The sequence below is a fragment of the Streptopelia decaocto genome (genome assembly GCF_964273445.1).
Source record: "Streptopelia decaocto genome assembly, chromosome: 1".
NCBI classification, from domain to species: Eukaryota; Metazoa; Chordata; class Aves; order Columbiformes; family Columbidae; genus Streptopelia; species Streptopelia decaocto.
The window spans coordinates 85,448,177-85,475,537 of NC_138663.1; the positions used below are offsets into that span (position 1 = coordinate 85,448,177).

At 51.0% G+C, this 27,361-nt stretch overlaps 2 protein-coding genes across 2 annotated transcripts; one reads left to right on the forward strand and one right to left on the reverse strand.

Annotated features, from left to right (window-relative positions):
• Positions 1-4,651: 4,651 nt before the first annotated feature.
• On the reverse strand, positions 4,652-8,751 carry COPS7A (COP9 signalosome subunit 7A). Its single transcript, XM_082066920.1, has 7 exons — positions 8,391-8,751; positions 8,208-8,283; positions 7,580-7,668; positions 7,302-7,504; positions 6,737-6,842; positions 6,188-6,339; positions 4,652-5,861 (listed from the first exon to the last, which is right to left on the reverse strand). Exons 1-7 carry the CDS (start codon positions 8,550-8,552, stop codon positions 5,822-5,824), a joined length of 828 nt encoding a protein of 275 aa, XP_081923046.1. The 5' UTR covers positions 8,553-8,751; the 3' UTR covers positions 4,652-5,821.
• On the forward strand, positions 8,551-25,751 carry PIANP (PILR alpha associated neural protein; the record flags this gene model as incomplete). Its single annotated transcript, XM_082076085.1, has 6 exons — positions 8,551-8,807; positions 24,075-24,143; positions 24,293-24,858; positions 25,030-25,111; positions 25,367-25,594; positions 25,730-25,751. 6 exons carry the CDS (start codon positions 8,551-8,553, stop codon positions 25,749-25,751), a joined length of 1,224 nt encoding a protein of 407 aa, XP_081932211.1.
• Positions 25,752-27,361: the final 1,610 nt, after the last annotated feature.

Here is a 27,361-nt window from a genome sequence, read left to right on the forward strand (position 1 = left end):
GGCTTAGAGTTGCTTTTAATGCATGCACAAGTGCTACAGAAATTCCGGATGTTCTTGTTACCTATATAGGGGTCAGAGCTCTCGAATCCAGCTGACATTTCAGTGACTATTGAATTAATCATGATACAAATATAATTGCACATCACACAAAGGATTTTATTGCAAATGAACTCCTTTCCCTGGCAGTGGCAGAGCCTGCCACCTGTAGAGAAGACAGATAAAAATCCAGCCCCGTTCCATGCTGCACTGTCAGGAATGTGTGCCGAAAACTGGAGCAGCCCTGAAGAGAAACACCCAAGAGATGGGTGGCTGAGGAACCAGTAGAGAAAGCAGTTGTTTTCTTCTGAGTATTGCAGCTAAGCAGCGGCTACTACTAGGAAAAGGGGTGAGGAAAGAAGAGCCTTGCAGGTGGGAACATGGACAGACACCCATGGAGAGGATGGCAGAGAGGGACAGAGGTCACAGAAGGAAAATGAGTAACTGTTCCAGGGGGTAAAAAGGAGACAAGGAGGATGTCAGTGAGCTGAGAGCTGCATTTGCGGCTACTGACATGGACCATGGGACTCCTCTGACTACTCCAGCTTGCACTGCACCGTAGTCCTGCAGAGCCAGGGCCTCGTCCCAGGGGTCCTGGTCCAGCCGTGGCAAGAGGCAGGTGCAACCATCAATGGCTGCTGTCAGCACGGAGCCTTTGCGAGAAAGTGTCCAGAGGAGGCCATGAAGCTGGTGAAGGGTCTGGAGGAGAAGCCATATAAGGAGTGGCTAAAGTCACTTGTTTTGTTCAGCCTAGAGAAGCGGAGACTGAGAAGAGACCTCATGGTAGCTACAGCTTCCTCACAAGGGGAGGAGAAGGAGTAAGCACCAATCTCCTCTTTCTGGTGACCAATGACAGAACCCAAGGGAATGGCAGGAAGATGTGCCAGAGGAGGTTTAGGTTGGACATTAGGAAAAGGTTCTTCCCCCAGAGGGTGGTGGAGCACTGGAACAGGCTCCCCAGGGAGGTGTCACGGCCCCAAGCCTGACAGTGTTCAAGAAGAGACTGGACAACACCCTCAGACACATGGTGTGAACTGTGGGCTTGTCCTGTGCAGGAACAGGAGTTGGACTCAATGATCCTTGTGGGTCCCTTCCAACCCAAGGACATTCTATGAAGGTATGGCCCTGCAAGAAGCAGATCTGAACAGCCATCTGTCCATCCATGTCGGTCCACCCAACAGACCAGATTGTCACACACCCACCTTCCACAAAAAGCCTTTGAGGGGAGGTACACAAATGCCCCTTGGGTGAATGCACAAATGCTTTCATACACAACAGCCCTCCTGTTTGTCAAAAAATAAACAAACAAACAAAAACCAACCCCCTAAATTTCTAATTTAGGGGACAGAGGCAAGGGCAGCGTCAGCAACCCACATAAACAAAATGTTGGCTCCCTTTGAGGGGAGCCCTGCCAGGGGCTGTTAAGCACAAAGACCACCTCTGCCTTCACAAGTCCTCCAGAACAAACCCCTGGAGGATGGGGAGAACCATGGACAAGTCCCACAGGGTGCTTGCAGTGACGCTTCTCCCCACTCTACCAGGTACAGGTGGGCACCATGGTGGACGCTGGGCTGCTGGCACCATTGTATCTGACAAGCCCACCGCCTTCAAGAAGAGGAGCAGCAAGCTCCCCAGAAGAAATTGAGCCCCCAGTAATGCAATAAGAGTTACCATCACTAACCCAAATTCCTGACAAGAATCCATGGTTACCTCTTGGCAGAGGCTGACTGGCAAAAGTCAGACATCAGCGATAGAGCCATTCAGGTCCTGTCGTACCTCCTCCCTTTTCTGCATCCAGATGTGAAAGTCCCATGTATAATACCCAAAGAGAGGTTGCAAGGAATCATGCACAAGAATCGTTACACTTTCTGTGCTCATGCTGGCAGATCTCCTGCTCCTCAAGCAGTGATGAACACTTCTCCATACCCTCTCTTTTACAACCCCCTAAACCTCATTCCTTTGCCAGAAGTTAGAGTGGTGTGTGTCCAAGTATTTCTGTTCTGCTCTACTCAGGGTCAGTTTTCTGAGTCTTTTCTTTAGGAAAAAAACAGGGTTAAAACACATTTAAAATTAAAATGAAAACTTGTAATAATAATGATCAGTACTTATCTCACTCTTGCCATCTTCCTAAATTTAAAAAAATTAAAAAATAAAAAAATTAAAAAAAATAAATTAATTTATTTACAAATTAATTAATCTTCACATCCTCTCTGACTGAAATTGAGTCACGGCTGAAGTGAACAGGAAAATAAAAAGGGTGGTTTTTAGGTGAAGGGCAAAGGGAAACCTATGTTCCTGCCCACTGTTTGCCACCTGGCAAGACAATTTGCAGCAATATTTTCATTCTGCACTGTGCATCTCTCATTAATTTTTTCAGTCATACCAAAGGTCTGAAGTAATTTTATCTGCTACCTCTGCTTCCTTTTTCTTAATGGAGGTCTTAAAAGCTGTGCCCTTTCCAAAGTAAACAGAATGGAAGACTTTCAGAGCAGTGCAGATGCCCCTTGATCAAATACATTTAAACCCAAACTCTTCTGAAATCCACAACACAACCAGCCTCAAGAGAGGCAAATAAGAAAATTGGCACCTGGCAAATGCTGCTACCAGGGAGCTGAGCCTCAGAGAGAGGGGCAAGCTGGATGCCACAACACAAACTCATGGCAGAAGCACTCAGACAGACTCATACTGGCTGTGATTTAGCCATGAGGATACGAGGCTGGGGCTTCAGTGAAGCCTGGGGCTGGTGTGGCAAGCCCCCGCAGAACCCTGTGTTGGTCTGTGCTCTGGTTGCTGTCAGCTGCACACAGGTATTTATGTTCACAAGATCGATGCCAGTGTGTGTACGGAGTGCAGGTGCTGCTCTGCCTGACCATGTATCCCATGCAACTGGTGTGGAGCTCTCCATGCTGGCTGGGGACTGTGTTTACACTGGAGATTCAGGGTGTTTAAAAAGATCCTTTGTACCTAGTACCACAGAGTGGTTAAAGAGAGCAAAGAACAACAATAAAACAAGGGGTAACGATTTTAAACTAAAGGAGGGGGGATTCAGACTAGACATGAGGAAGAAATGTTTTACAATGAGGGTGGTGAAACACTGGCATAGGTTGCCCAGAGGGGTGGTAATGCCCCATCCCTGGACACATTCAAGACTAGGTTGAACGGGGCTCTGAGCAACCTGATCTAGTTGAAGATGTCCCTGCTTATTGCAGGGGGTTTGACTAGATGAGCTTTGAAGGTCCCTACCAACCCAAACTATTCTATGAGTCTACGAAAGCCCAAGAGGTCGTAGAGAAGCCAAGACACTCAGGACAAAGACCTGTTACAGCTCTTCTTCCTTAGGCAGTGGGATTCCTGTGGGGCACAAATACCCTCATCCATTATTGGTAACTTCAGATCTTCCTGGAGGTGCCACCACTCCAGCCCTGCTTCCACTGGACCTCGGGAGGCTGGTAGGATGTGCGCTTTGGCTGCTCAGCTCCATCCCAAGCCCTTCTCCTCTCTCCTTCACATCACATCCCAACAGCTTTGCCAGTAGCTCCTCTGTAAGGGGCATGAAGGCCCAAACATTTGGCAGGTGCTCCCGTCTTGCCAGGTATCACCTCCCCTGCCAGCAACTCAGTCCCAGTCCCAATCCAAGGGAAACTGTGATGTGCATGGACATTTTTGCTGCTTGCAGACAGTTGCAAATGCAGCAAGCACAATGACTTTCCTCACAGAGACAGATGAAGGTGATGCGATGCAGAGGGAGGAAGGCTCAAAGTAATTTAAGCAAAAGCTGAAAGTGTTGTCACAAGCCCTTCCTGCAATTTATGGAAAACAGGACTTGTCAAGTAGACTCCCTATTGCTGCAAATTAGGCAGACCTCTCTAGGTGGGTTGGGACAACCTGTTTTGCTGCCCCCTTATGTGCTCCTGCAGCCAGATGGGCAGCTCTTGCCTGGATGTCACGGCTCTTCTGCTTGGCATCTCCACGCCTATGACTGCAGCTGAAGGGCTGGATGCCTCGAGGCACGAACGGGAAAAGGTGTGGGGCTGCCCTAGCTCTTGGTGACCTCAGCCAGTGACTGCAGTCACCCCAGGACAGCCGGGCACATCCCTGTCCCTGGCACAGCCGGCTGGTGCATCCTGCTCTCTGACCTTACACACGTAGGAGTTTTGTGAGTTAGTGGGTTCAGGTGACAGGGGTTTCCCACTGAAAGCTGGTGCAGCATTACAGCATCCAGAACTAGTAAAATAGCAATATTGCACAAACCAGCAATTTTGTTGTGTTTTGAGTATTGAGATGATCTCACACCTTGCTGCCACAGAACACATGGTTGCACTCCACTCCCCTAACCAAGGCTTGCTCCCACCTCCGCTGCCTCAGCTCCAGCTCCTGCTTGTCTGCACAGTACCCAGAAGAAAATTCACCCCGGCCAGTGAACTGAAAAAGTCTCCGTGCAGACAACGATCAGGAGTTTCCCTTGTTGGATTAATTTTCCGGTGGTTTGCTCACGCAGAGATACCAAGGCTCAGGGAATCAAATTTTAGCATTGGCACAAGGGAAGAGGCAGAACCGAGCTGGGGTGGGAGTCACGGTGTCAATTTACATTTACATCAGCGTACACCATGGTGGAACCGCAGCGCGACACTCGCATCTGACTGACTCGGCTTCGAGCCAGACTCAAGCACGCATCCTCTGAAGAATCTGATGGTTTTTTTCCAGGCATCTCACAGGATTCTTTTTTTTTTTTCAACCAGACTCCAACATGACCCAAGAATGGCTTAAGCAGCATCTATTCCACGAAAACTCACCCCAGTGGGCACTGGCTCTGTAACCTTCAACCTTCTGTCAGACAAGTTCCCACATCCCTTTCCATTTTGTCCAGGATCACTGGGCACATAGTATTGAGACAAATATGAATTTTCTCCTCAGTCTTTGCACCTTTCTCTGAGACTACGTGGAAAGTACCTTTTTGAACATTCTGGATGCAAATCAATCACACAATAAACAATTTAAGTAAGATTTATGACTCATTCCTGCTTTAGAGATTCTCATCCCAGCTCTATTGAGCTACTGTGGCACTGCCCTTTGGAAGAGTATTTTGAGAATATATTCCACCCAGAAATGGGACAGAGGCTCTCAGTATCACAGCTTATTTTGGAACATCCAGAATCAGTGTATGAGACAAAGAGACACCACCACAGGAGCACAACATTGTACAGATATGTCCATATTCCATAGACCTATATTTTTTATTGTTTTATATATATTTATAACATATTTATATATTTTTTTTAAAAGAATCCCTTCAAAAACTACCCTCCCACCTAGTAAAACAAAGGTTAAACAATCAAAGATGGCAGCTGCATCCTGGAGCAAAGTATCCCAGGGGTCTCATAGAGCCAAAATGATTGCTGAGCGCCAGTGCACCCTTTCCAAGCTTCTGTGAAGCCCTGCAGCTGCAAAGGTGACTGACACAGTTTCATGGCTCTTTAAATTGAACTGTCAAAAGACAGAGACAAAGAGAGAAACACATGGCAGTGGTGATGGGGACTTAAGGGGTAGGGAAAACAGCAATGCATACAACTGGAAGCTTAGAGTGTGAAATGCTGTGATGAAGAGGAGCGAGACGTTGCCTGGGAAGTCAGTAAAAAAGGTAGGAAAGAGAACAAACATGCAGGAGAACTAGTTGGCAAGATGGATCTTGGAAAAGAGCTTAGAAGCATCACACCTGGGACCCTTGTGACCCCTCCATCCCCCAAATCTCTTCCTCTCACCCTCCCAGTTGTGAAGGGAGATCCAACTAGTTTGATTTAGACCAAATCTTCGCACTGCCTCGGAGCCTGTGGGGAGAGGGAAAAAAAATTCAGAGTGGACACTAAGGCTCATCCCTGATTTCCTTTTCTAAATGCACACAGAGAAAAGCAGCTGATGTTCTTCGCAAGAGGAGAACACAAGGAAGACTTACAAACTCTGAGTCAGATCAAGAGCTGCAGAGATTCCCCCTCAAGTTAACAGGAGAAAAGCTCAGCTGGGACTACATCTCTAACCACTCCCTGTCCAGGGAGCAGGACCCTGCAGTCAGCAACCTCACTGCTCCGAAACAGGGCTCCCCTCAGTTCATCTCCTATGAACAGAGGGGCTCTGCTTGTTTACCCCCACTCCTTACCCTTTGGCTTTGGAAGTTTTCTTGCTCGCCTGGCGCTGGTTGGTGCCAGGAGCCGGCTCCCTGAGTTCTGTTAGGTGCTGTTCTGGGTCTTGTGATGTGGCTGCTGCAGCAGCTGCTGTTGTCACTTTAATTGTCTTCTTCAGGTTTGCCACCTGCAACAGCAGAAAAGCAAGAACCAAGGAATTTCCCAAGGGTTTTAGTTTGGTTTAGTGTTTTTTTTGTCATTGTTGGGGTTCTTTTTTGTTTGGTTGTGTTCTTTTGTTTTTTGTTTTTTGTTTTTTTTTTTTTTTTTAATAAAGCACAGCCTGGAGTTAAGAGCTGCAAGCTCAGGTCAAACAAAAGAGCTAACAGCTATCCAGACCTTTGCACTGCAAAGGCAGAGGAATGTTAAGCTCATTTAGGATTCTTCTTCAGGCACAACCCCCTGGGGGGTCAGGCCTAGGGAAATGCTAACACCTTACTCGAGCAAAGACCGTAACAACCACAGAGTATCGGTTCTTGTTATTTCAAAGTGAGGGGCTTGGGCTGCTCCCTCCTCAGCCCACTCACCTCACTCTCTATCTGCTGCTTAAGTGCCAGCTGTTGCTCTTTATGCTGGTTGGCCCGGCTAACCTGCTCTTCGATGCCTGACAAGACAACCTCGCAGCCCTGGCACCTGGAGAGAAGATGTAAAAATGAAGAGGCCAGCATAGAAGGAAACATGAAAGTGACACATTTCAACTCTAGAGACCAAAAAGACCAGAAAGTGACAGCTACACCAGGCAGGGAAGACAAAGGACTGGAGTCCAATGTAATAATGTAGTGACGTTATTACTTAGGAGGGGGACAAATAACAAGGTGGCACTAGGTTAGGGGCTACAGGTTTATACTCAGAAAGCCTGCTGCCAGCAGCCACGACTGTGCAAAGGTTGCTGCAGTCTCATCACCCCTCCAGCAACAAGCAGGGGGATTTGGAAAACTATTTTTGGAAAATTCCTTTCCAAAGTAGAAAGGAAGGGGATTCAGTATGCCACCTCACAACGCTATCCCCCAGTGACACACAAGGAATCGGGGAAAGCCACCAGCCACTCCTGCAACCTTTTTTGGGTGTTAGTATTGGGGGCTTCCTCCTTACCACTCCTGCAACGTGCGGCTGATGGTGCTCAGCTCCTCCCTCCGGATGTCCCTCCCAATGCTGTAATCCACCTCTAGGCGCTGGTTCCGCTGATCCAAGCTCCCTCGCAGCACATCTGCATACACAGCCTCAATCACAAGGTCCTCCAGTTGTCGGACGTTCTTCAGCTGTAACTGCTCCAGCAGCACTGAGTAAGGGATGCACTGTGGAAACATGACAGTAACTAGCATGAGGCAATCTCAGTGGAGGGAAAACTCGGGGAGAAATAGGACCACTACCTTGATCTTGGCAGCCAGAGTGACGACTGACAGGTGCCTCAGTTTGTTCTTCTGAGCCTCTGTCAAGGGAGGGAGGTTTGCTGCTTCAGCTATTGTCAGGGAAAAGAACAGGGTATAAGAATTTATGCCTCATTTTCCATTTCCCAGCCCTGCACAGAGGCATCTACGCTACACCCAAAGTATCTGCACATCAATCTCCCAAGCAATGCTACATCTTGCCAAGCCATCCACATTAGTTCTCAGCTCAAAAGACCTCTTCTGAGCAGGCTTTCCTCCCCCTCAGCCTCAAGTCACGCTCTCTAGCTGTCCCATGCCTTATTCATGCAGGCCTGCACATCCCAGTGGATACCCAAGTCTTTCCCTTTGCCCCTCTGAAATGCCTTTGTCAAGATGTTCTTGGAAATTTCCCACATAGATGGCAAACTGGGGCATTAACTATTGCCAGGTACCCCTGTGGCCTTGGCCTGAAACCACAACCTGTGGGGTCACAGTGACAGAGACACAGGGATATTTCGGTGAGGGGCCCCAGCGCCTCGGGGCTCTGGCACGTTTTCCGCACCGAGGGACCAGCATCACCGGGAAGGGAAAGGGCCCATGAGCCCCCTTACGCCCCGCCACCCGGCCTCACCCAGATAGTCCGCGTAGGTGCCGTAGGCGAAGATTGTCAGGAGGCGGAACACGGAGGAGAACTCGCTGTCGGCCAGCTGCGGGGACACGGGGTCAGGCTCCGCCGCCCCCCGGCCCGGGCCGCGGGCAGGGCCCGGCAGGCCTGCCGCGCAGGGGTGGGCCGCGGGGGCCGGGCCGGTCTCACCTCCCGGACGGCGGGCATGTCCAGCAGCTCCCCGAAGACGTAGATGCCCGGGGCCTCCAGGACCTGGTGGATGAGGCTGGCGAGGGCGGCGCCGCGGGCCGCCTTGGCCAGCAGCAGGAACTGCTCCTGGCTCTGCCCCGTCACCTTCCCCTCGGCCGCCATGGCGCTGCTGCCGCCACCCCGCGGGGCTCGGGCCCCGCCGCGATCGCTCTCACACCGGACCCGGACCCGGCCCCGCCGCCGGGCGCCACCCGCCGCACGGCTCAGGCCCCGGCCCGCCCCGCCAGCACTTGTCTATGGCACCGCCGCTGCAGAGCGCCCACTTCCGGGTGCTGACACTGCCCGACCCCGCAGCCCCTCGCCGGCCTCCGACTGGGAGAGGCAGCGGCACGGCCCGCCTCCGCTGCTTTTCTATTGGTCGGCCACACGGCCGAGCAGCGAAGCGGGCCTACCGCGAAGGCGCCCTCTGCTGGCCGGAGGGGCGGGCGCGTCGCCACCCCGACAGTTGAGCGCCGCCCCGGCGCGCCGCCGGCGTTGGCCCCGGGACCCCTGCGGTTCGGGAGGTTCCGCGGGGCCTGGCGTGAGGCCGGGGCGGGCAGACCCTTCTGCCGTGGCACGGCCGGGTTCGCGTTCCTGGACCTCGAGGGGCGGCGGTGCCTGCCAGGCTGGGGCTCGTCCGCGTCCTCCCGGGCTGACAGGGGCCACCGTGCTGGTCACGGCGGCCCTCTGGCCGTCATCTCTGTTCTCCACCACTTTTTCATGGCCTACCCTCCTTGCTGCTAGCTCCTGATCACTGTTCTGCTCTTTGCCACCCTTCTTGTGTCGAAAATATCCGATGAACTGCCTTGTCATCCAACAGGCTGCAGTGGGCTTAGGCGTCACAGATGCAGCATGAATATCAGTGTGTTTATAGTTCTTTTGATACATTTTGGTGAATATCTGCCCCTTAGCTGTACAATATTTATGTTAAAATCATAGAATCACAGAACAGTTTGGGTTGGAAGGGACCTTCAAAGGTCATCTGGTCCAACCCCCCTGCCATGAGCAGGGTCATCTGCAACTAGATCAAGTTGCTCAGAGCCCCATCCAGCCTGGCCTGGAATGTCTCCAGGGATGGGGCACCTACCACCTCTCTGGGCAACCTGTGCCAGTGCTTCACCACCCTCATTATGAAAAATTTCTTCCTCATGTCTGGTCTGAATCTCCCCTCCTTTAGTTTAAAATCATTATGCTTTGTTCAATCACAACAGGCCCTGCAAAAATGTCTGTCCCCATCTTTCTCATAGACCTCTACATATAACTGTATAAATATATGCATTTTAAATATATATGCATATTTTATATATATATATATATATATATATATATATATAAAATAACTGATGAGAAAACAGATACACTACTATATGGCACAGTATTTTTCATATTTCAATGATACATTCTGTAAGTACCACACCAGAATTAAAAGAGATCCATAGAATACCTTGTATGTGCCTACACATCGCTCTGCTTTCACACCATTAAGATCTCACTATTTTGGGCAGTGTTTTGGGGATATGTAAATGTAAAAAATCTTATGTTGCAAGGCACTGTCCTTGTGTATTTAAACTGTGCATTTCTTAAATCCCTGCATACCTCCCCTCCTCTACTGCATTCATTTTTACAAAAAAAAATTGCTTTACTATCTGCTGAATCATTAACCATCGCACTTATAAAGAAATGCATCCCCGCTGCAGGCAGAGTATGGCCATAAAAAGATAGTTTAAACACTCCACAAGGGTAGAAATGTTTATGGTATGTTTTAAGTATCTCTTTGTGGGCAAATCAGTAAGTCTAATGCGATCAGGAGGCATCACTGAGGGCACGTTTCCCTTTGCTAGGTGAAAGAGCTGTTTTTACAACGGTGGGACTAAAAAGTGAGGGCCATTTTGGAAAAAAAACGTCATAGTTCTTCTTGTCTTGTATAAATCATGTGGTAGGTGGAGGTGAGTTGTGAGGGAGACTGGGAGGAGCACAGGCAGCAAACATGCATTTCGATAAGCAGCATTAAGCTGTTTGGCCAAGAGTTTCCAGCCCGACACCGGCTTCCTCATGGCTCGCTCCTTTGGAAATCAGTGATGATTTTTAATGAAAGCAAAAGAGGCAACAAATTGATGTGAGCCCAATATAGTCTGCGCAGGCAACATGGTTTTAGCATGTCAAAATCTTAGTGCTGTCAGGGCAAGTTTCCACTCTAGCATATGGTTGCCAGCCAGAGAATCAGTCTTCAGCTTGATCAGTTTAGCATGTATTAAATGCAGTTGACTTGTGCTTTGCCAGACTTCTACAAGCGTAACATCTTGAAACAGGCGTAACATCTTGAAATCTTTATCTGGGTAAAGTCTAAGTTTGTTAAGGATTCACTTGCCAGTATCAACAATTCTCTTCTCATCATTTGCTTTGACTCTACTTCTTCTCATGCAGCTGCTGTGGCTGAGTAGTGGAAAAGGCTCCTTTGGGGTTTTGTACTGCTCCAAACACAATTTTAGAGCTAGAAAATACCACCCATGTCTGCCTTGGGGAGTTAGATCATTGTGTCTCCCAGTGAGAGGCTGTTCCAAGCCCATTTGAACAGCCATACATATTGTTCCTACCCCTTCTCAGGGTCCCTTCCGTCCCTGAGGCTCCTTCAGTGCTTGGTCTCCACACTGAGGCTACTGACAGAAGAAGGGAGCAGTGTGGATGGCCATGGTCAGTGTGGAAAACCAGACTTCTAACATTAGTGAATATGCCACTAGAATTAGGTGGAAGTCACTCAAAACTAATTCCAGGCAGAAGGAGGAAAATGGCTCTGCATGCCTGGGCCAAGGAGGCAAAGAGGTGCCCAACAGGGGAACATACCCAGACCCTCAGTTTGTTCCGGCAGAGCACGTTTTCATTTACACACTCTGACTCCTCCTTAGCTTTGGGATGTCTCAGTCTCATTTGCCTCAAAAATCTGTCACTGAACAAAGAGGCTTCTCTGGTCAGCTTCTGTTGGTACGTGCGTGTGGGCACAGTCACTCATCTTTCCTAGAAAAGTGCCCCCAACCCACTGGTTTGGGGCATTGCCAGAAGTTGTCCTGCCCCATGGTCTCCATGAATTAGGTGGTAAGGAGCATTTCCTGCACTCTGTTGAGTAAAATATGACCCAGACACATTTTACCCAACAGATACATCTCCAGGACAGGCTGAAGACCATGGTGGCCCAGGGCAACGGGGACAGGCCATCCATCCGTATCATCAGAGCTAGTGAGGTCTGGGCTGCTCCACACAGCAGGATTAAAGAAGTAGCAGGAGGACTATCTCCTTCCCACTTTGCACTCTCCCTTTCTGTATGTAGGTTTGATTCACCATAACCTTACACCTGCTGTATTCATTTACACCAGCACAGAGTGCGTTCAAATCAGCTTAAAATGTAACCTGGCTGATTTGTAGTGTTTTATTACTCTCTTCCCCACCCCCTCACTAGCTCCTTCCATCTCAGTTTTATCTCTCTATTGATCTGTTTCTCTCACACTCTCTGACATGCTTGCTGCCTTTCATTATTAGTCAGATAAAGCCAGGCAGCATGAGCATCTGAGGTACATGATGCTCTCTCTGTCCTCCTTCTCCACTCCAACCCCTAGGTCCTGTGTCCTGTGTGACCCACATTTTCGTCTGCTCCTTCTTTGTCCTGCGTAGAGCTAAACCAAGGATAGAGACCAGGAAGTCCTTTGAATGAATCAGATCCTGAGCTCTCCAAAGGAGAAGGCCATTGTCTACCTAAAATATGCAAGCTCTTGTGAGAGTGCACGGTAACATCCTCATAATTTAGCAAAGTCTTTGCCTCCTCCCTGTATCAGAGTGCCGGGTGTTGAGATTAAATTCCAGACTCCTGGAGTTGTTAACTCCCATGATTTCACTTTGTTCACAAGGCAAGTGCCTATCTGTATGGTCACAGGGAAACTGTGAAATGTGATTTTCATGTAACCTAAGGAGTTGAAAATAGGAGGCGAAGAGTGCAGATGAAAGCAAGTCTTTACAACATTACATAATTTTAAGATAAATCTTGTGACACGGGGAGGTTCAGCGTTGTTATTTCTGAATGTTTGGGATTTCTAATCCTCACTGTAACCACCGCTAGCATCATCCCTCTCTTCTGATCTCGCTCTGATCTTTCCAGAAAGAAAACACCATTCTCTTCTTACTGTAGATCCACCTTCTTTCTTATATGCTCACTGTCCCACTTTAAAGCCCATAGAGCTGTCCTGTCTCATTCTAGGTTGTTTCTCTCTTGGCCACTGCAGAATCAAAATAACTTGTCAAAAGGCTAATGATACTTTTTTCCTAGTCCTTCTCCAAACATAGCTAGGGTCACGTTTTCTGAGATGATGTTTCACAGCTGTGTGTAATACCAGACTCTGAGACAAAAACACCGTAAGGACAAAGGAGGCTGGGGTGAATCGCTTAGATACCAACACGATCCAGAAGGCTTTTAACCCTATAACTGGTACTAGGCTAACATGCACAGGGTCATAAAACCTGTACCTAGTTACACCTAAAGGCCCAATATCAGCTGCTTACTAAAAAGAGGGTAAATGCGTGGTAACACTTCATCTGATCTGCTCTCACAGCCCTCAGGATTTTGCAGATCAGGAACTGTCTTCCAGACAGGCCTTGGGTCGTGATTCAAAGGCTCCAGAAGAGAGAGGATCTTGTACTTCACTTGGTAGTTCGTTTCTGTGATTAATCACTCTCCAGTGACTGGCTCTTGTTATTCTCTGCCAGAATACCTGGTAGACTTTTCCCCAGGAAAGAAGTGGTACTGCAATCAAGTCACGTCTTATTCTGCTTTTTGATACGTTAAACGGGTTGACCTCTTTAAATAGCTGAGATCTCCAGCGTTCAGATTACCTTTAATTCCAAGTTATTTTAAAACTGTGGACCATGAAGCAGTGTACAGTTTTCCAGCATGGGACTCACCCAGACACAGAGAAAGGTTTAATCATCTCCTCACTTCTCTTCCTTACTTCTGTCTTTGCATGGCCAGGGATCAGTTCAGATCCATTGCTGCAGCCCAGCTTGCTGGGCTTGTGTTGGGTTTTCTGGCTGTTATGATGCCTAAATACTTTTCAGATCACTGCTTTTCAGGACTGGAAGTTGTTCTCACTAGATACGGATATTTTTGCCTGTTCATGGGCACACAATTTGCTCTCAATTATCTTATAAGAAGTTTTATGAGAATGACCACCCTACCGAGAGCAGTAGGTCATTCTATGCCGGTCCCATCCTCATTATTTTTAACACTCTAACAATATTTGTGTCCTCAGTAAATTGTTTCAGAATGACCTATATCTGCTCACCAAGCAGTGAATAAAATGGTGAGTCATACCTGACCCTGGTCTTGTTCCTGGGCATCCACGTAAGAAACACTGCCACTCAATGGCAGACTTCCAGGGATGACCCCCTTTGCATTTGCAAGTAGTTAAATGGAATTAACCCGTTCACTTAACCTCCTGCTCTGTTAGCATTGCATAATGCTATTTTTTCTCATCAGCATGCTTTGGGATATTAATGCTTCCAGAAGCCTGGATAGATCTAAGGCATCACCTTTTCTGAACAAACCTGTAGTCACATCAAAGACTGACAAGAACAAAACAAGTTTATGCAGCAAGATTAGTTTCCTCCGAATCATGCTGATTGGCATTAACCGGAGAATCTCATATCAGCTCTTTGTTGCTTTGCCTAGAAACTTTCAGGTCTTCTGTTTGCTCTTTACAAATACTGGCACAGCATGGCTCTCTTCCAGTCTTCTGGGATGTCTCTGGTATTCCAGAGCTTATTAACCAGTTGTTCAGTGAGCAAAAGGACCAAGGAAATCGGGTTCTCTACAGATTTCTTTCCTATATGTTCTATGCTTCCCACTACCATGCCTTCAACCAGGGTATCCTGATGACACCCTTTCCAAAGGCTGCCATGTCTGCAAGTCCTTTCCCCTTGCTCATCCTCTTTGTTGCTGGGCTCCTGCTCCACTACTCTCTGACACACACAGCTTTCCCAGTATTTTCTGCTTAATTCTTTTGGCCTGCTGTCCGGACTTCTCTGACCAGTGGGGTTTTGTCCAGCAGCATGGCTATGGGCTCTCTTCCAGCATGGTACCGATAGCATCTCTTCTCTGTCAGGCTACTGGTTTTCGTACAACTTATTGGAGCTTATTTACCTTTTAGACTCTGGTTCTTTTGTGAAACTCATGGCAACTAACAGACAGACGGACAGACAAACTTCTGCAGATAGCAGGGTGACTACACGGGTCCTTCTGCCCTAAGGAAACAATGCTAAAAACAGCAGCAATGAGCTGCTTGGCCTCAGGACTCTTGGCTGCAAATGATCTGTACGCGATCATTGAAAAGCGTTTCTGCTAGACAGAAATAACAACCTCATATCCTTCCTGGGTATGTCTGGGCAGGGAGGTACTTAGCTGTCCTCACACAACGTACACTGGTCCTGGTCCAAATCCTGGCCAAATACACAGCAGAGATAATTTTTACATTTCCCTCTTCTTTCCATCACCACGTCACCCTCACTTTAACACCTTCAGAGTAATGCTTTATACTTAGCACCACTCCTGTATCCCCATTCCACAGCCCAAATGCTCTTCCATCAGCCCACCTGATTCCATAGCCCCCCTCAAATTTTCCTGTAATTTCCTGTTAGCTTTCCCTTGAGACCACCCTGTACCTCCAACTGACACACTGCTTGTCTAAGCCTCTGCTCCAAGCCAAACAAGCCATTCCCTTCGTATCACATTAGAGTGATGCAAGAGTGACATCAGCCCTTGCACCCACTGTTCCCATCACCTTGATGGCTTTCCTGACTCCCCCCCACATCTCCCAGGGTTCCCTTGGTCTGTACAACATCCTCCTCCCCATTCTCTCTCATATCTCTGGCTCATTTTGCTTCCTTCTGTACTTTAGCTCTTCAGGGGGATTTTCAGTGTTTGCGTCATTTGGATTTTCGCCCTTTAACTGACCTTTCCCCGGTTGAAATTTCTCGTCTGTTTTGTGCTTCCCAATTATACTAAACACATTCGTCAGGATTTGAAAAGGTCAGAAAGAGCCCGTGTGGCTGATGTAGCCCCTTCCAGAGCTTTCTACTGTCCGCTACTCCCAGGTGAGACGGCAGGAGGAGAAGCACAGAGGGCAAGAAAAGCTGGATACTGGCTCATGCTACACTGCTGTGTCCCTGGCCACATTGTACAGTTGGTCGCTTGGGCTGAGTGTGCGAGGGCTCGCTGAGCGAGCTTTGCACAGATCATTTGTACACGGCCTGGGAGGGCTAGAGATGAAAAGAGTGGAGAATGTGACAGAAGCCTGGATAATCTCTAACAGAAAGCCCTGTGTATGTGGGAGGGACAAAAGCCGAGGGGCTCAGCCGTGTTCATGCCTGTTGACATACAATGGTGCCATGTCTCACACAAATCCAGACCGTGACATCTTCCCTGGCAGTGCCGTCCTCTCACACCATGACCTCCTAGTGACCATAAGCCTTTACACAACCACATCCCCGTGCTGATACATCCAAACACACACTGGCATTACTCCCAAACATGTAAAAAACCTGTTGACTCTCCCAAACACACTTACAAAAACATGCGCGGGGCTCAAACGTCCCAACACAGGAAAGCTCAGATCAGCCTGGTTCATTATTGTGGGCGTTCACAGGAGGCCTGACGAAGGCCGATGGACTGAGCCCCCTCAAGGTGTCTGTCCGAGGGTGGCATCACCTGTTCCGGGCATCCTACCATGCTCGGGTTTGGTACTGTGTGTCCATTTGTCATCTGTGTCCATGCCTGATGCAGCTGCAGGTTGCTTTACAGCACAGTGCTGTGTCTACTATTTCTTTCTGCATTGTTTTTTTGGTGTTTATTTTATTTTTTTCCCCCCAGGGTCAGCCACAGTCTTCCCTCATTGCTTTATGATGAAAAGTTTTACATTTTCTGAAGATCTGAGGAAATTCAGACCCCAGAGTGGAAACTGTCTTTCTATTGTTGACTTTCTTCTGTTCTCCGTTTGTTGTTCAGCTGCTTTCTTCTAATTTGGACTGTGCTTTCTGTTTGGTACTTGATGGTGGAGGGAGATCTTCCCTGCAAAACACCCAGCCTCTCAAAGGCACATCAGCTTCTTTCTTTAGTTTCGCTGTCACATCCCTACCATTTCGAGACGCACCCCCATTGATCCCTGGCAGAAACGAACTTGAGGACACGTTCAGACGACGAGGGTGATCCTTCAACCGGGAAACTCACCTTGGACGGATCCTCTATCGCTCCCACAGCACCGGTCTGTGTCACCCGGCCCACGCGTGGGCGTCTCGGCTCTGCCCCTGAGGCTCGACCGGACCTCGCCGCCCGCCCGGGTTGCGTCCTGCCTGTCGCCCCCCGGTACCGTGGCGCGCAGGGGGGCCCGGGGGCCCGAAGCCCGGGGATGATGGATGCGGAGATGAAGGGACGGGGGGCGGGACCGTCGCGGCAGCGAGGAGCGGCCGGGGGATGGCATCTCCCCGAGGGGACTGCTGCGGGGCGGAGAGGAGGGGGGCGGCGGCGGCGGAGGTGAGCCCGGGGAGGCGGCCCGGGGGAGGGAGATCCCGGGGGGCCTCCGCCCCCAAGGACGGACCCGTCTGGGGGTGGCATTCGCCGGAGCGAGCTGGAGCGACGGGTCCCTTGGAGACACCTCTCTCCATGGCAACCTAATCGCTTCCTGTGAAGATCCCGAAATAACCGACGAGACGGGGGAGCGGAGCGGAGCGGAGCCGAGCGGAGCGGAGCGGGCAGCGGCGGCGGGGAGGCGGCGGGCGGCGGGGGGCAGGTCCGGCGGGCGGCGGGCGCGGGGCTGCGGGAGCGCAACGCGGGCGGGCCGGGAGCGGGAGGAGCCTTCGCACCGGGTCGCCGGGGCAGGGGGTTCCTGGAGCGGGGGGACGCGGTGCCCCCGCCCGGCCGCTGCCCCCGCCCGGCTCTCCCATCGCGGCCCTCGGGCTGCAGCGGGGGCGACGGTGCCGGACGCGCCCGTGCCAGCAGCCATGGGGTTAACGGGAGGCAGGGAGCGAGAGAGACAGAGACTGAGGGAGAGAAAGAGGGGCTGGACCAGTCCCCGGCAGCTGTTTATTTCAAGGCATCTCTCGCTCCCTCTCCCTCAGCCAGGGCTCAGCCTCATCAAACCTTCCTTCTCCTCCTCCTCTCCTTCCTTCGTCCTGGCCATGAGAGGCACCGGCAGCAGCAGCTGTGCTCCCTCAGGCTCCTGCTCCGCCGCCCCGGCTGCGCCCCACTTGTCTCCCCGCAAGGTAAGTTCATCCTCTCAACCCGGGCTTGGGGGACCGGGTGGGGATAGAGCTGCAGGGACGAGGTGCAGGGAGGGATGCCTGCCCGTCTCCAAGTGATCTCTCCCCGTCTCCTTCCCTGTGTCCTTTCTACCTCTTTTTCTTTCCCCTCTCCCCATCTAGGTGCTCTATCGCCTTCTAGTCGTCTCCTTCCCACCTCCTTCTTCTCTTTCAGTCTGGGGCAGGGGGTGCCCGAGGGTCTGGGAGGGAGGGGGCACAGCCCAGGCATCGCTGTCTCTTGCCCTCCGGCTCTGGGCTCCATCACAGACCTGTTGTGCTGGAGCACTGGAGCCTGCACTGAGCAAGGCGACTTCAGCCAAATTGGCGCAGCTGGAGAAAGGAAACGGAGGGGTCAGTCCCTCCTCTTGCCTGGCCAAGGGTGCAGCATGCAAGAGAGAGCAATTCAGATGTAGAGACTCAGCACCTGGAGCACTTGGATGCCCGGGAACAGTAGGAAACTGGGAGCCAGAAGATTGGCAGACTCATGACATGTATTGCAGGCAGGCACTAGATGGCAGGGGACCGACATCCTAGAGCGCTGCTTGGAATGGGGCCACGCTCACAGTTCCCAAATGCAGGGAGACTTACGCTTAGAGGATCATTGATGGGCTTCACACACCCATTCCATAGCTAGCTATATGTCCAAATGCACCATCACCCTTCCAGCCCTGGATTCTGCCCCAGCCTAGGATTTCCATACCCAGCCCATAAGTGCTGGCCCTGGAACCCTGGCACAGGAATTCCCACCGGCAGTCCCTGAACGCTGCAGGACCCGCACTGACACAGGGCGAGCAGCATCAGCCCCTCCACAGTCCTGCTGGATCCTTCTGGGCGCTGCCACCAACCCTCATAGCCTCAGACATCAAGTAGAGCAGCTTGATAATGAGCTACTGCATTCAAACTGCCAGCCCCCAAATTCAGCCTGATCTGCGAGCTGTTGTCCATGGCCCCACACACGGTGGGAACTCCTTCCCCAGATGTGCTTGGCATCTCCTACCCCAGGGTACCCACATTTGGATTATCACTCCCAGCTGCTGAAACTCGTCTGAGTGCAGCAGAATTGCCACCCTGGAGCAGCTACTCTGAGATTCCTCCCTTTCCCCATCCCCACCCAGCCGAATATAGCAGCATGTAAATATAACCCCTTTTCACCAGCATCAGGGTTCATTCTTCCTGCTGCCAAACTGATAATGACTGCATCTCTGCCTCTTGGACCATGAACGGTGGGATGTGTATGACCATCGAGAAAAATATTGGCATGGGGTGCCTGGGGCACCAGGCAGTGTGTGTGTGGGTCTCACTGCCAGTGCCTAAACTCACTCTGCTCAGCGCTTGGAGATAGCTGCTAGGTTCCACAGTCCCACATCATAGTCTCAATATATTGGAAGCTGTCACCGTAGCCCTTCATGTTAGCTGGGAGCTAAAAAATGACAGCCAACCTAGCGTTCGTTCTCTGTGAGGAGGGCTGGGTCCTCTTCAGGTTTGTTTTGATTTTTTATCACTATTTCGAGTGCGATCGTTGCCGTGGGGGAGCTGGGCGAAGAAAGGATTTGCATGAAGCCCTCAGTGCTGCGGGGTTGCTAATGGCGAGCGTTATTTCAGCTGGCAATAAGTTTCATAATCTTGGCCCAGCTCCTGTGAATGCTCTGTTCATCGGGGTCATGGGCCTCTTTCCCCTTCTTCCATCCCTTCCCCCTCTCCCCAAACTGGTTGGCAATTTCATTGTTCCAGCAGAATATATCCGTCACGTGAGGTCATCGCTGCATAAGGAGTGGTGATTGATTGCTTAGGTCACTGGGGCCTGTCCCATGCTGGGCTTTGAATGCTGGCTTGGAGACCTTGAACTGGACTCTGCGCACAAAGGCGAGGTGATCTGGGGTGCAGAGGGGCACGGTGATGCATTCCCGTCATCTTGAGTTGCCGAGCAAACAGACTGCTGCATTCTGAACTAGCTGGAGAGCTCTGAGAGCAGACGGCTTCATTCCTAGAGGCACAGTATCACAGCAGTCAAGCTCGAGATGTTACAAAAATACAGATAGATCATCATCCGCCAGCCGGGCCAGACAGAATCGGGTGCAACTCTTTTCCCATCCCCGGATGGAAGGAGACTCTACCCACTTCTCACTGGCATGGCTTGTGTGTGCTCGGTTTCATCCAATTGCTTTTCAATCGGAGCTGATCTCGGGTAGGCATTGAGAAAGCTGTGACATCCTCAGATTTTAAGGCCAGAGGGACCATTTTGATCATTGAGTCTGACCTACAGCAGAGCACAGGCCAGAGAATTTCACCAATTTCATTTCCTGCTTCAAGCCCATAACTTATGATTGAACTGTAGCGTCTCTTTTAGAAATTCAGCCATGTGAAGGCTCCAGGCAGTAGGGAATACACCACCTGCCTCAGTGAATTGTGCTAGTGTTTGACCCTCTTTATTAATAGTATTGTTCCTCATTTGAATTTGTCAAACTTCAGCATTTTGTAACAGAAGGTTACAGATTGCACTTGATGTGAGGGAGCTACAGTGCAGGTATTGCCTGTCCACGGCTGGCACCTCGGCTCTTTTATTCCTGTCACAGCTGTTATATTTGGATAGGATTTATCTTTGGGACCATGGCATACAAGAGTACCAAACACAGAGAAGGAGTTATTGGCAGTGAATCCTAGGGCTTCCCTGGGGCACAGTAGCATCTGAACTCTGGAGCTTAGGGTGTCACATTCAGGGTTTAATCTGTACTCCCTGCTCAGAGCAGGAGTGCAGCAGTCTTTGCTCCTAGCCATTAGTTAGGATGTAAATTCCCAGCTCCCTTGGTGAACTGGGATACATGCTTCAGGGCATGGCTACTGAGATCTGCTCTCTCACGTCCCAGCAGGGTCCATGACTTACAAAGAGGGAGGAAGTGCAGCTGGGTCCCTGACACGGAGGAACAGCAGCGGGATTTGTGCATCCATCCTGCAAATGCAATGAGAGTAGCTCCTAATAGATTAGCCCTGGGGCATCTCTGGTCTGGACCAGTAGTGTGGTCCATATGCAGCAGCAAAGAGCAGTGTAATTCTTACTCACAGCTTTCAAGCACCAGGATTCACAAAAACTGAGCTCAATGAAGTGCCCTGGGGAAATAGCTTTGTCATTCACACTTTGTCATCTGTGCATCACAGGACTGGAGCACTGCTATGAAGGCTCTGTACCTAGAGTGAAAATACACTGGTCCATCTTTGGACCCTGGGAGTAGCCCTTTCTGTTTTTATCACAATTAGACCTGGGAAACATATCTGAAAGCAAGAGCCATGCCATATTGTATTGGTACAGAAATCCAAAGTCTGCTCTGGCACACAGAGGCCTCTTGAATGGTGTAAGGTGTGTGCATACTGAGATTTATACATCCAGGTAGTAAGAGAATTGTCATCACCTTCTCTTCTTTGAAAAATCTACCAGTTTCTTCAGCATCTGCATCGGGAGCTGCATACAGAACTGAATGAAGGGCATTTGTTACACTTGCCCTCCAACGCAGCAGGGTCTATGCCCGGGTCACAATCCCTACTGCTGGTGACTAACTGCAGAGTGCCCCAGACACGCTTTGTCTGCTGCTTTGTCAATAAGCCACGGGGACATCCGTGCTCTGTTTTGAACATGAGCGCTCCATGGACAGTGGAGTCCAGCCCTCACTGCCTGGAATTCACACCTGAAACCTTCCTTTGTTCTCACAGAACTCATGCTATGGGAGACACCTCTGTGCTTCTCCTCCACAACCATGCCTGGGTGTGCTAGTGCAGGACACATTCTGTCTCATCCATTACATGATTAGCAAATCAGAATGTGTTGACTGAGATGGACTGACATTGCCTCGTTTCTGCACTCACCTGGAGCTGCCCTTGGAATAGGAGCACCAGGAGCCACCTGCTCTTCACTCTTAGCAGCAGGACCTGTGCACAGCAGCATCTCATGTCTGAAGCTTGCACCTGACATCTGGGCTGTCACTTCCACACCACTGTGTGTACATGAGGAAGCCAGTGCTGGCACTCACTCCTTCCCCTCAGCTACAGCCATTACCTGCTCCGTAGGGCTGAAATTCAGACTACTGGATGTGAAGCCAGGGTTTGGCTCTGTAGGGTTTCTTATTCCCAGACTGTAGATGCAGGGAATCCATGGTATGTGGTGCTGTTGCTGGAGCTCACAATCTCAGCTGGGACGTACAATGAGGTCTCCATTACAAGGCATCCTAACAAGTGTGAGGACCACAGTGAGCTGTGTGACCCAGCACACTGTTCATCTGCATCCAGACACATTTCTGCTTGTAGAGCCACCTATGCTGGAAGGAGTGCTAGTAGTTACTCATGCACCCCAAAAATACCACGCTCCCCCATGAGACCAGTACCTGGAGATCTCTACTCCGAGGGTGGCACTGTCCAGATCCACATCTCCTGCTGCCTGATGTAAAACAGCCCCTGAATGCCAGAGCTGTAACTGAGAATGCTGTGCTACAAACAAAGCAGGCTGTTCACCCCACGGAACTACTGTCCTGTGGTGAGTCACAGGCATGGCCCCAGGCCCTCCAGGCCACCTCGAAACCACTCAGGAGGTTTGTGTGCCCTCTAGTCCAGGGACTCACACAAGGAGGTCCTCGATGCTTGGAATTCCCTCCCTTTCTAAAGTCCAAAAGAAATTCTGTCACGGATTTGTGTTGCCAGACGTGCTTTTCCATGGCATCGTGATCATAATCCAGATGGCCAAGATCTCGCCAGCCGCTGGCTTCGGAAGAAACTTGCGCCGTTCTGCTGCCTCTCTGCAGAGCTGCATTTCAATACTGAGTCCCCTCCAAGGCTTAGAGGTTCAGGAGCAAAGTACAAAGAAATGCTGAGAATAGTTGCTCTTTCCTCCACTTCTTCATCTCAGGATCCCTCCAGAGACTGATCTTGCCCCAGAGGGAAGGGCAGGGCACATTAGCCGACAATTCATTTTTTTTTTCTATGAACTTTGTTTAAATATTTAACAGAAGGAAACTAAAAATATCCCCAGTTAATGCAGCAGCAGCTAGACAGCTACTCACTCTTGGGTGCCCTTCTTCCCAGCCCCTCTGCTCAGGTGTACATCGGGGAGTGTGAGTCCCCTTACCACAGCAAGCAATGGGTTCTTTCCTCAGCAAGAGGAGGCCTCCCATTCAAGAGGGGCTGCACTTTTCATTCAGGGCATGGGCTGAGCAGGAGGAGATGACAGTAACCCATTAGGAGCCGGGAGGTGCAAGACATCTGGCTCAGGGCTGGAGGTGTGTGGTTGGCCTTTGCATTGACTCCCTTGGCCAAGCATCCCTGTTTCTCCACGCCGACAGCCACAGAAGGGCATAACCGTGGGTTGTTGGCATTCACGCTTTCCTCTTCAGGATTGAGGAATGAGCTCAATATCTTGAATGATTTTTGTGTGTGTATGTGTGTGTGCATGCACGCGGTCTCTGCTGCAGAGTGGATCCTGGGTCAGGCACAGAACAACTGCCAGGGAAGGGCCGGCGCTGTGCTGTGCCCAGCCAAGGGAAGGGGCAGGCAGCATGAAGGGCAGCTGTGCTACTGCCTGACGAACTGGTGCCGGAGGGTGTCGTGCGGCCAGTGCAGAAATCCCAATGGGGGGACCAGCCCTTTCTCTGTTACCACTGCTGCCTAGTGCTGCTCAGCCAAAGGAGGTGGGAGAACAGGGGAGAAAGGGAGGGGTGGGACAGCACGGAGGACACTTGGACAAGGAGTACTGGAAGGTAATTCCGTGTTAGCTAAGAGGAAAGTAAATACTAAATATTTCATAAGCATATTTTTGCTCTTAAATTCTTTAGTAAGGCTGGACTTTTCTCGCTGATTCACTCTCTTTCTCAGTCTTCTTAGTTTATCACTCTCGTGCTTCCCCTCTCGCTCCTTCTTTCTGGCACACAATGAAGAGGCTCTTTTTTAATAAATGGATTACACACTCTACTACTATAAATAAACACAGGAATTAAGATTCAAACTTGTTCCAACGATAAGCAAATAAAGATGCTGAATCCCCCTCTTGGCCTTCAGACAGAAGAATCCCCAGGGAACCTGCACATGTACCTCTGCACCTGTGCTCCAGAGATTACCCCTTTGCTTTTGTGTGCAAATGCTAATGCATGTGTTTCTGTGCAGTGCTCTGGTCTGGGGGATGATGCACTTCTGTGCAGGAGGGCATGCAGGCATGGGGGAACACAAGAGCCAGAGTGGGTGCATGTGTGGGTGCACCGGTGCCCCGTTGCCCTGCCTCTGGTGAGAAAGTGGTCGCCTCTGGGTGAGGGGGCACTGACACCTCTCCCTTTTGGTTCCCAGTGAAGAAGATGAGACAGGATCCTCGCTAAGCAAAGATACTGTTGCATCTGAGATGGAGCACAGTGCCTGGTAGGTTCCCAGCTTCCCGCATTTGGCGGCAAGGAGGGAAGAGGACGGGAGCATGGGTGACAGGCTGCTCCCAGCTGCTCTGGGCTTTGCCTTTTGACAGGGCAGACATTTCAGATATGGCTCTTTTCTTCCTCCACCCCACCCCACAGCAGGATGCCTCCACTCCTCTCCTGCATCCACTCCCTGCAGCTTTGGCATCTCCTCCTCCTGGTTTCATCCATCCCTCCTCCTGGCGTCTGGTCTCTTCGCCTTCGGGGTCCAGCAGCCCCTCGGCCTCTTTGTTCCCGTCGGAGCCCCTCAGCCCCACGACCCATTTGCATCTGGGACAGGACCTCGCTGCCAGAGAGGGATTCTCGCTTTGCCCTGCCGCGCCAGCGCTCCCTGCCTGCCCGGGGAGGAGAGCTGCGTCATGTTGTGCGGCTGAGGCGCCAGGCGGCGGGGGCTCGCCCCGCCACCCCCTCCGGATTTGAGGACGGCATGCCCTCCTCCCAGTACCCTTGGGCCATTGTCTGGGGCCCCACAGTGTCGGATGAGGATGGAGGGGACACCAACTCAGCCAACCCAGGCTTTCCACCGCTGGGATACACCTTTGTCTCGCCACACGGGATGGCGACAGCGCAGCCCAACTCCCACTCGCTCCTGCACAATGCGGGGCTCAACCTGCGTGAGACCCCAGCCACCCTGCGGCCCTTCTTGTTTGGGCCCCGGGGAGAAGGTAAATCTGCTTTTTGCTTCTTTCTCCCCGCTCTGCCTCCCCCTGGCCCCCCTATCCCCACAGGAGCAGCTCCTTCTGCAGACTTCATGAGAGCCTCCCCTTGCACTGCTGCCCCCCCCAGGTACTGGTGGGGGTGGCCATCACACCCCCCTGTCGCCCTCTGTCTCGCAGGTGTGGACCCCCAGCTATATGTCACCATCACTATCTCCATCATTATTGTCCTGGTTGCCACTGGGATCATATTCAAGTTCTGGTGAGTGGGGTTTTGGCCAATGGAGGCTGTCACCATGCCAGTATCTTCAGGTGGGTGGGCAGGAGGACGGTGGGCTTGGGAGCCATTTGTCCCAAGAGTGCGGACCTGGTGCTGCAAGCCCCTGTGAGCTTTGGCACATGGACGGGCTGGACTCCATCTCTGAGCATAGCGGGGTCCCACAAACTTCTCTGTCACAGAGGGCTGGGGCTTATCTGAGGGGTCACTCTTTACCTCACCCCTTGTCTCTCTCCAAAGCTGGGACCGAAATCAGAAACGCCGGCGTCACTCGGGGCAGCAGAGTGGTGGGAGGCAGCAGGAGAGCCAGCAGCACCTCACAGACCTCTCCCCCGCCACTGTCAGCATCCTGGGACCCTACAGTGACTCCCTGGCCCCCACACCCGAGGCAGAGGAGTCCAGGCAGGGCCAGGAGGGTGTGGATAAACTGGGCGGCCATGGGAAGAGCACGGCATTCCAGCTCAACCGGTGAGTGGCCAGTGAGCTGGGATGGGTGGCAGGTGGTGGGGGCAGGGGCACAGGCAGGGGAAAGGTGTCGTTGGGGGCAGTGGGGCAGCATAAATGCCTGTTGCTAATTAATTTCCAATTCCCTTTTCCCCCCAGAATCCCACTGGTGAACCTGTGATGCTCACTGGGAGAAGCAGAGCTGGCTCCCCCCACCCTCCTGTCACAGCTGGCGAGTGCAGACTCCTGCCACCTCTGCTACCCCAGGAAAAAAACAACCTCCTTGTGCCACGGCCCGCCACCACCATTATTAACCAACTCCACCAGGACATGCCTGGGCAAATGGACAAGCTGGGCCTCCTTAGCCTCCTGCTGGGGGAAGGTTGGGGACCACCCCTGGCCCATGCAGGACGGAGTGATGAGAGAGCAGGATGGTGGGAGGGAAGACAGCTGGTGGTGGTGGGAAATCTTGATGTCCCCAGCCCCTCTCCTAGCACACACGCAGAGACACACACACAGTCGGATCTCCGTGACTCTTTCACTAGTGCATGCCTGACATTGGGGGTAGGCAAGGTGAAGAGGTATACCCCTGTCCCCATGGGCCTAACCCCTCTGTGTGTCCCTTCCCATGTCGTGTGCTTTGAAGTGAACATCTGGAGTTCAGTTGCTGCAGGATTGCACGCCAGGGCTCGGTCTCCCCTGAGCCGGGACTTAGATGGCGGCAGGTTCTTCTATTCCCGAGGCCTTGGCCTCCCAAGGGTTCCAAGAGTGGGTGAAGTTTGGGAAGAAGAGGCTTAAACAACACCTGAGCCCCCTCAGCAACCCATTTCCTTGAAGGAAACATTACATCCCCCCATATGGAGGATATTCACATTTTTCCACTTTGTTTCTGCCTAGAACTACTCTGTTTTTTCTATTCAGCTTGTGTCTTTCTTCATCTCTCTGTCCCCATTTTTTTCCTCTCAGTTCCTCCCCCCACCACTTTTCTTGCCAGTTAAAGCTGGAAAAGGTTCCTTTAGCTTTCCAAATATTTTTATCTCTTGGAAGCCTCTTTGCTGTCACCCTCAACCCCCTCAGTCTCCTTCAGTAAGATTTTTCTGAATAACATCAGTCTGTGGTGTTGTTCTTCAGAAAATCTGAGGCAAAACCCTCTGCCCATCATGTTATTTAGCAAGTGTCCTGTACACTGGGGTACAGCTGAAGCAGCTGAAACATGTCATGCAGATATAGCTGGGCATGAGGAGCTTAAGTTTTGCCAGGCTGAGACAGAGAATTGCTTTCAGAAACTCATGCCACAGGCAACAAGCAGCAGATGTGATTCTCTGTGCCTGGGATGACAAAGAGCAATCTAGAGTTTACCTTGGGAACATTTGGAGGGTTGTAATTTACTGCTGGTAGGTCTCTCTTAGGTTCCATGGACACCTTCAAAGTAATTCACAGACACCACATTGATAGCAACTGAGCTGAAATGATGCAGATTTAGGTAAGGTTGCCTGTATACTGTACAAACACCTTCAGCTGCTGGACTGATGTGTCCGGAGACAGGAAACTCACCCACAATTAGAAGCCCCTAAAGCACCATACGAGGTCTCTGATAAAAGTCATCTTGGAGAAAAGGAAATGTCCCTCTCATCCTTTATCTCTGCAGTAAAAACCTATTCTTTATAGGACAAAGCACAGTGAGTTGCATAAGAGGCCTGGTTCTGCCCATTTACCCAGCTGAACTATTAGGTGATCTCAGGTCCCATCTGGCTCACCATGAAGGACATTTAAATGCAAGTGTAAATTGCA

Bases quoted from the DNA above. Each gene is read 5' to 3' on its own strand.
- COPS7A (XM_082066920.1), bottom strand. From the start codon at position 8,552: ATGGCGGCCGAGGGGAAGGTGACGGGGCAGAGCCAGGAGCAGTTCCTG. The intron at 6,843-7,301 runs GTAAGGAGGAAG...TCTTCTCTCCAG, and splicing joins AGCCGCACGTTGCAGGAGTG to GTGCCAGGGCTGCGAGGTTG. The intron at 5,862-6,187 runs GTAAGGAGTGGG...CTCTCCCCACAG, and splicing joins AAAACTTCCAAAGCCAAAGG to GCTCCGAGGCAGTGCGAAGA.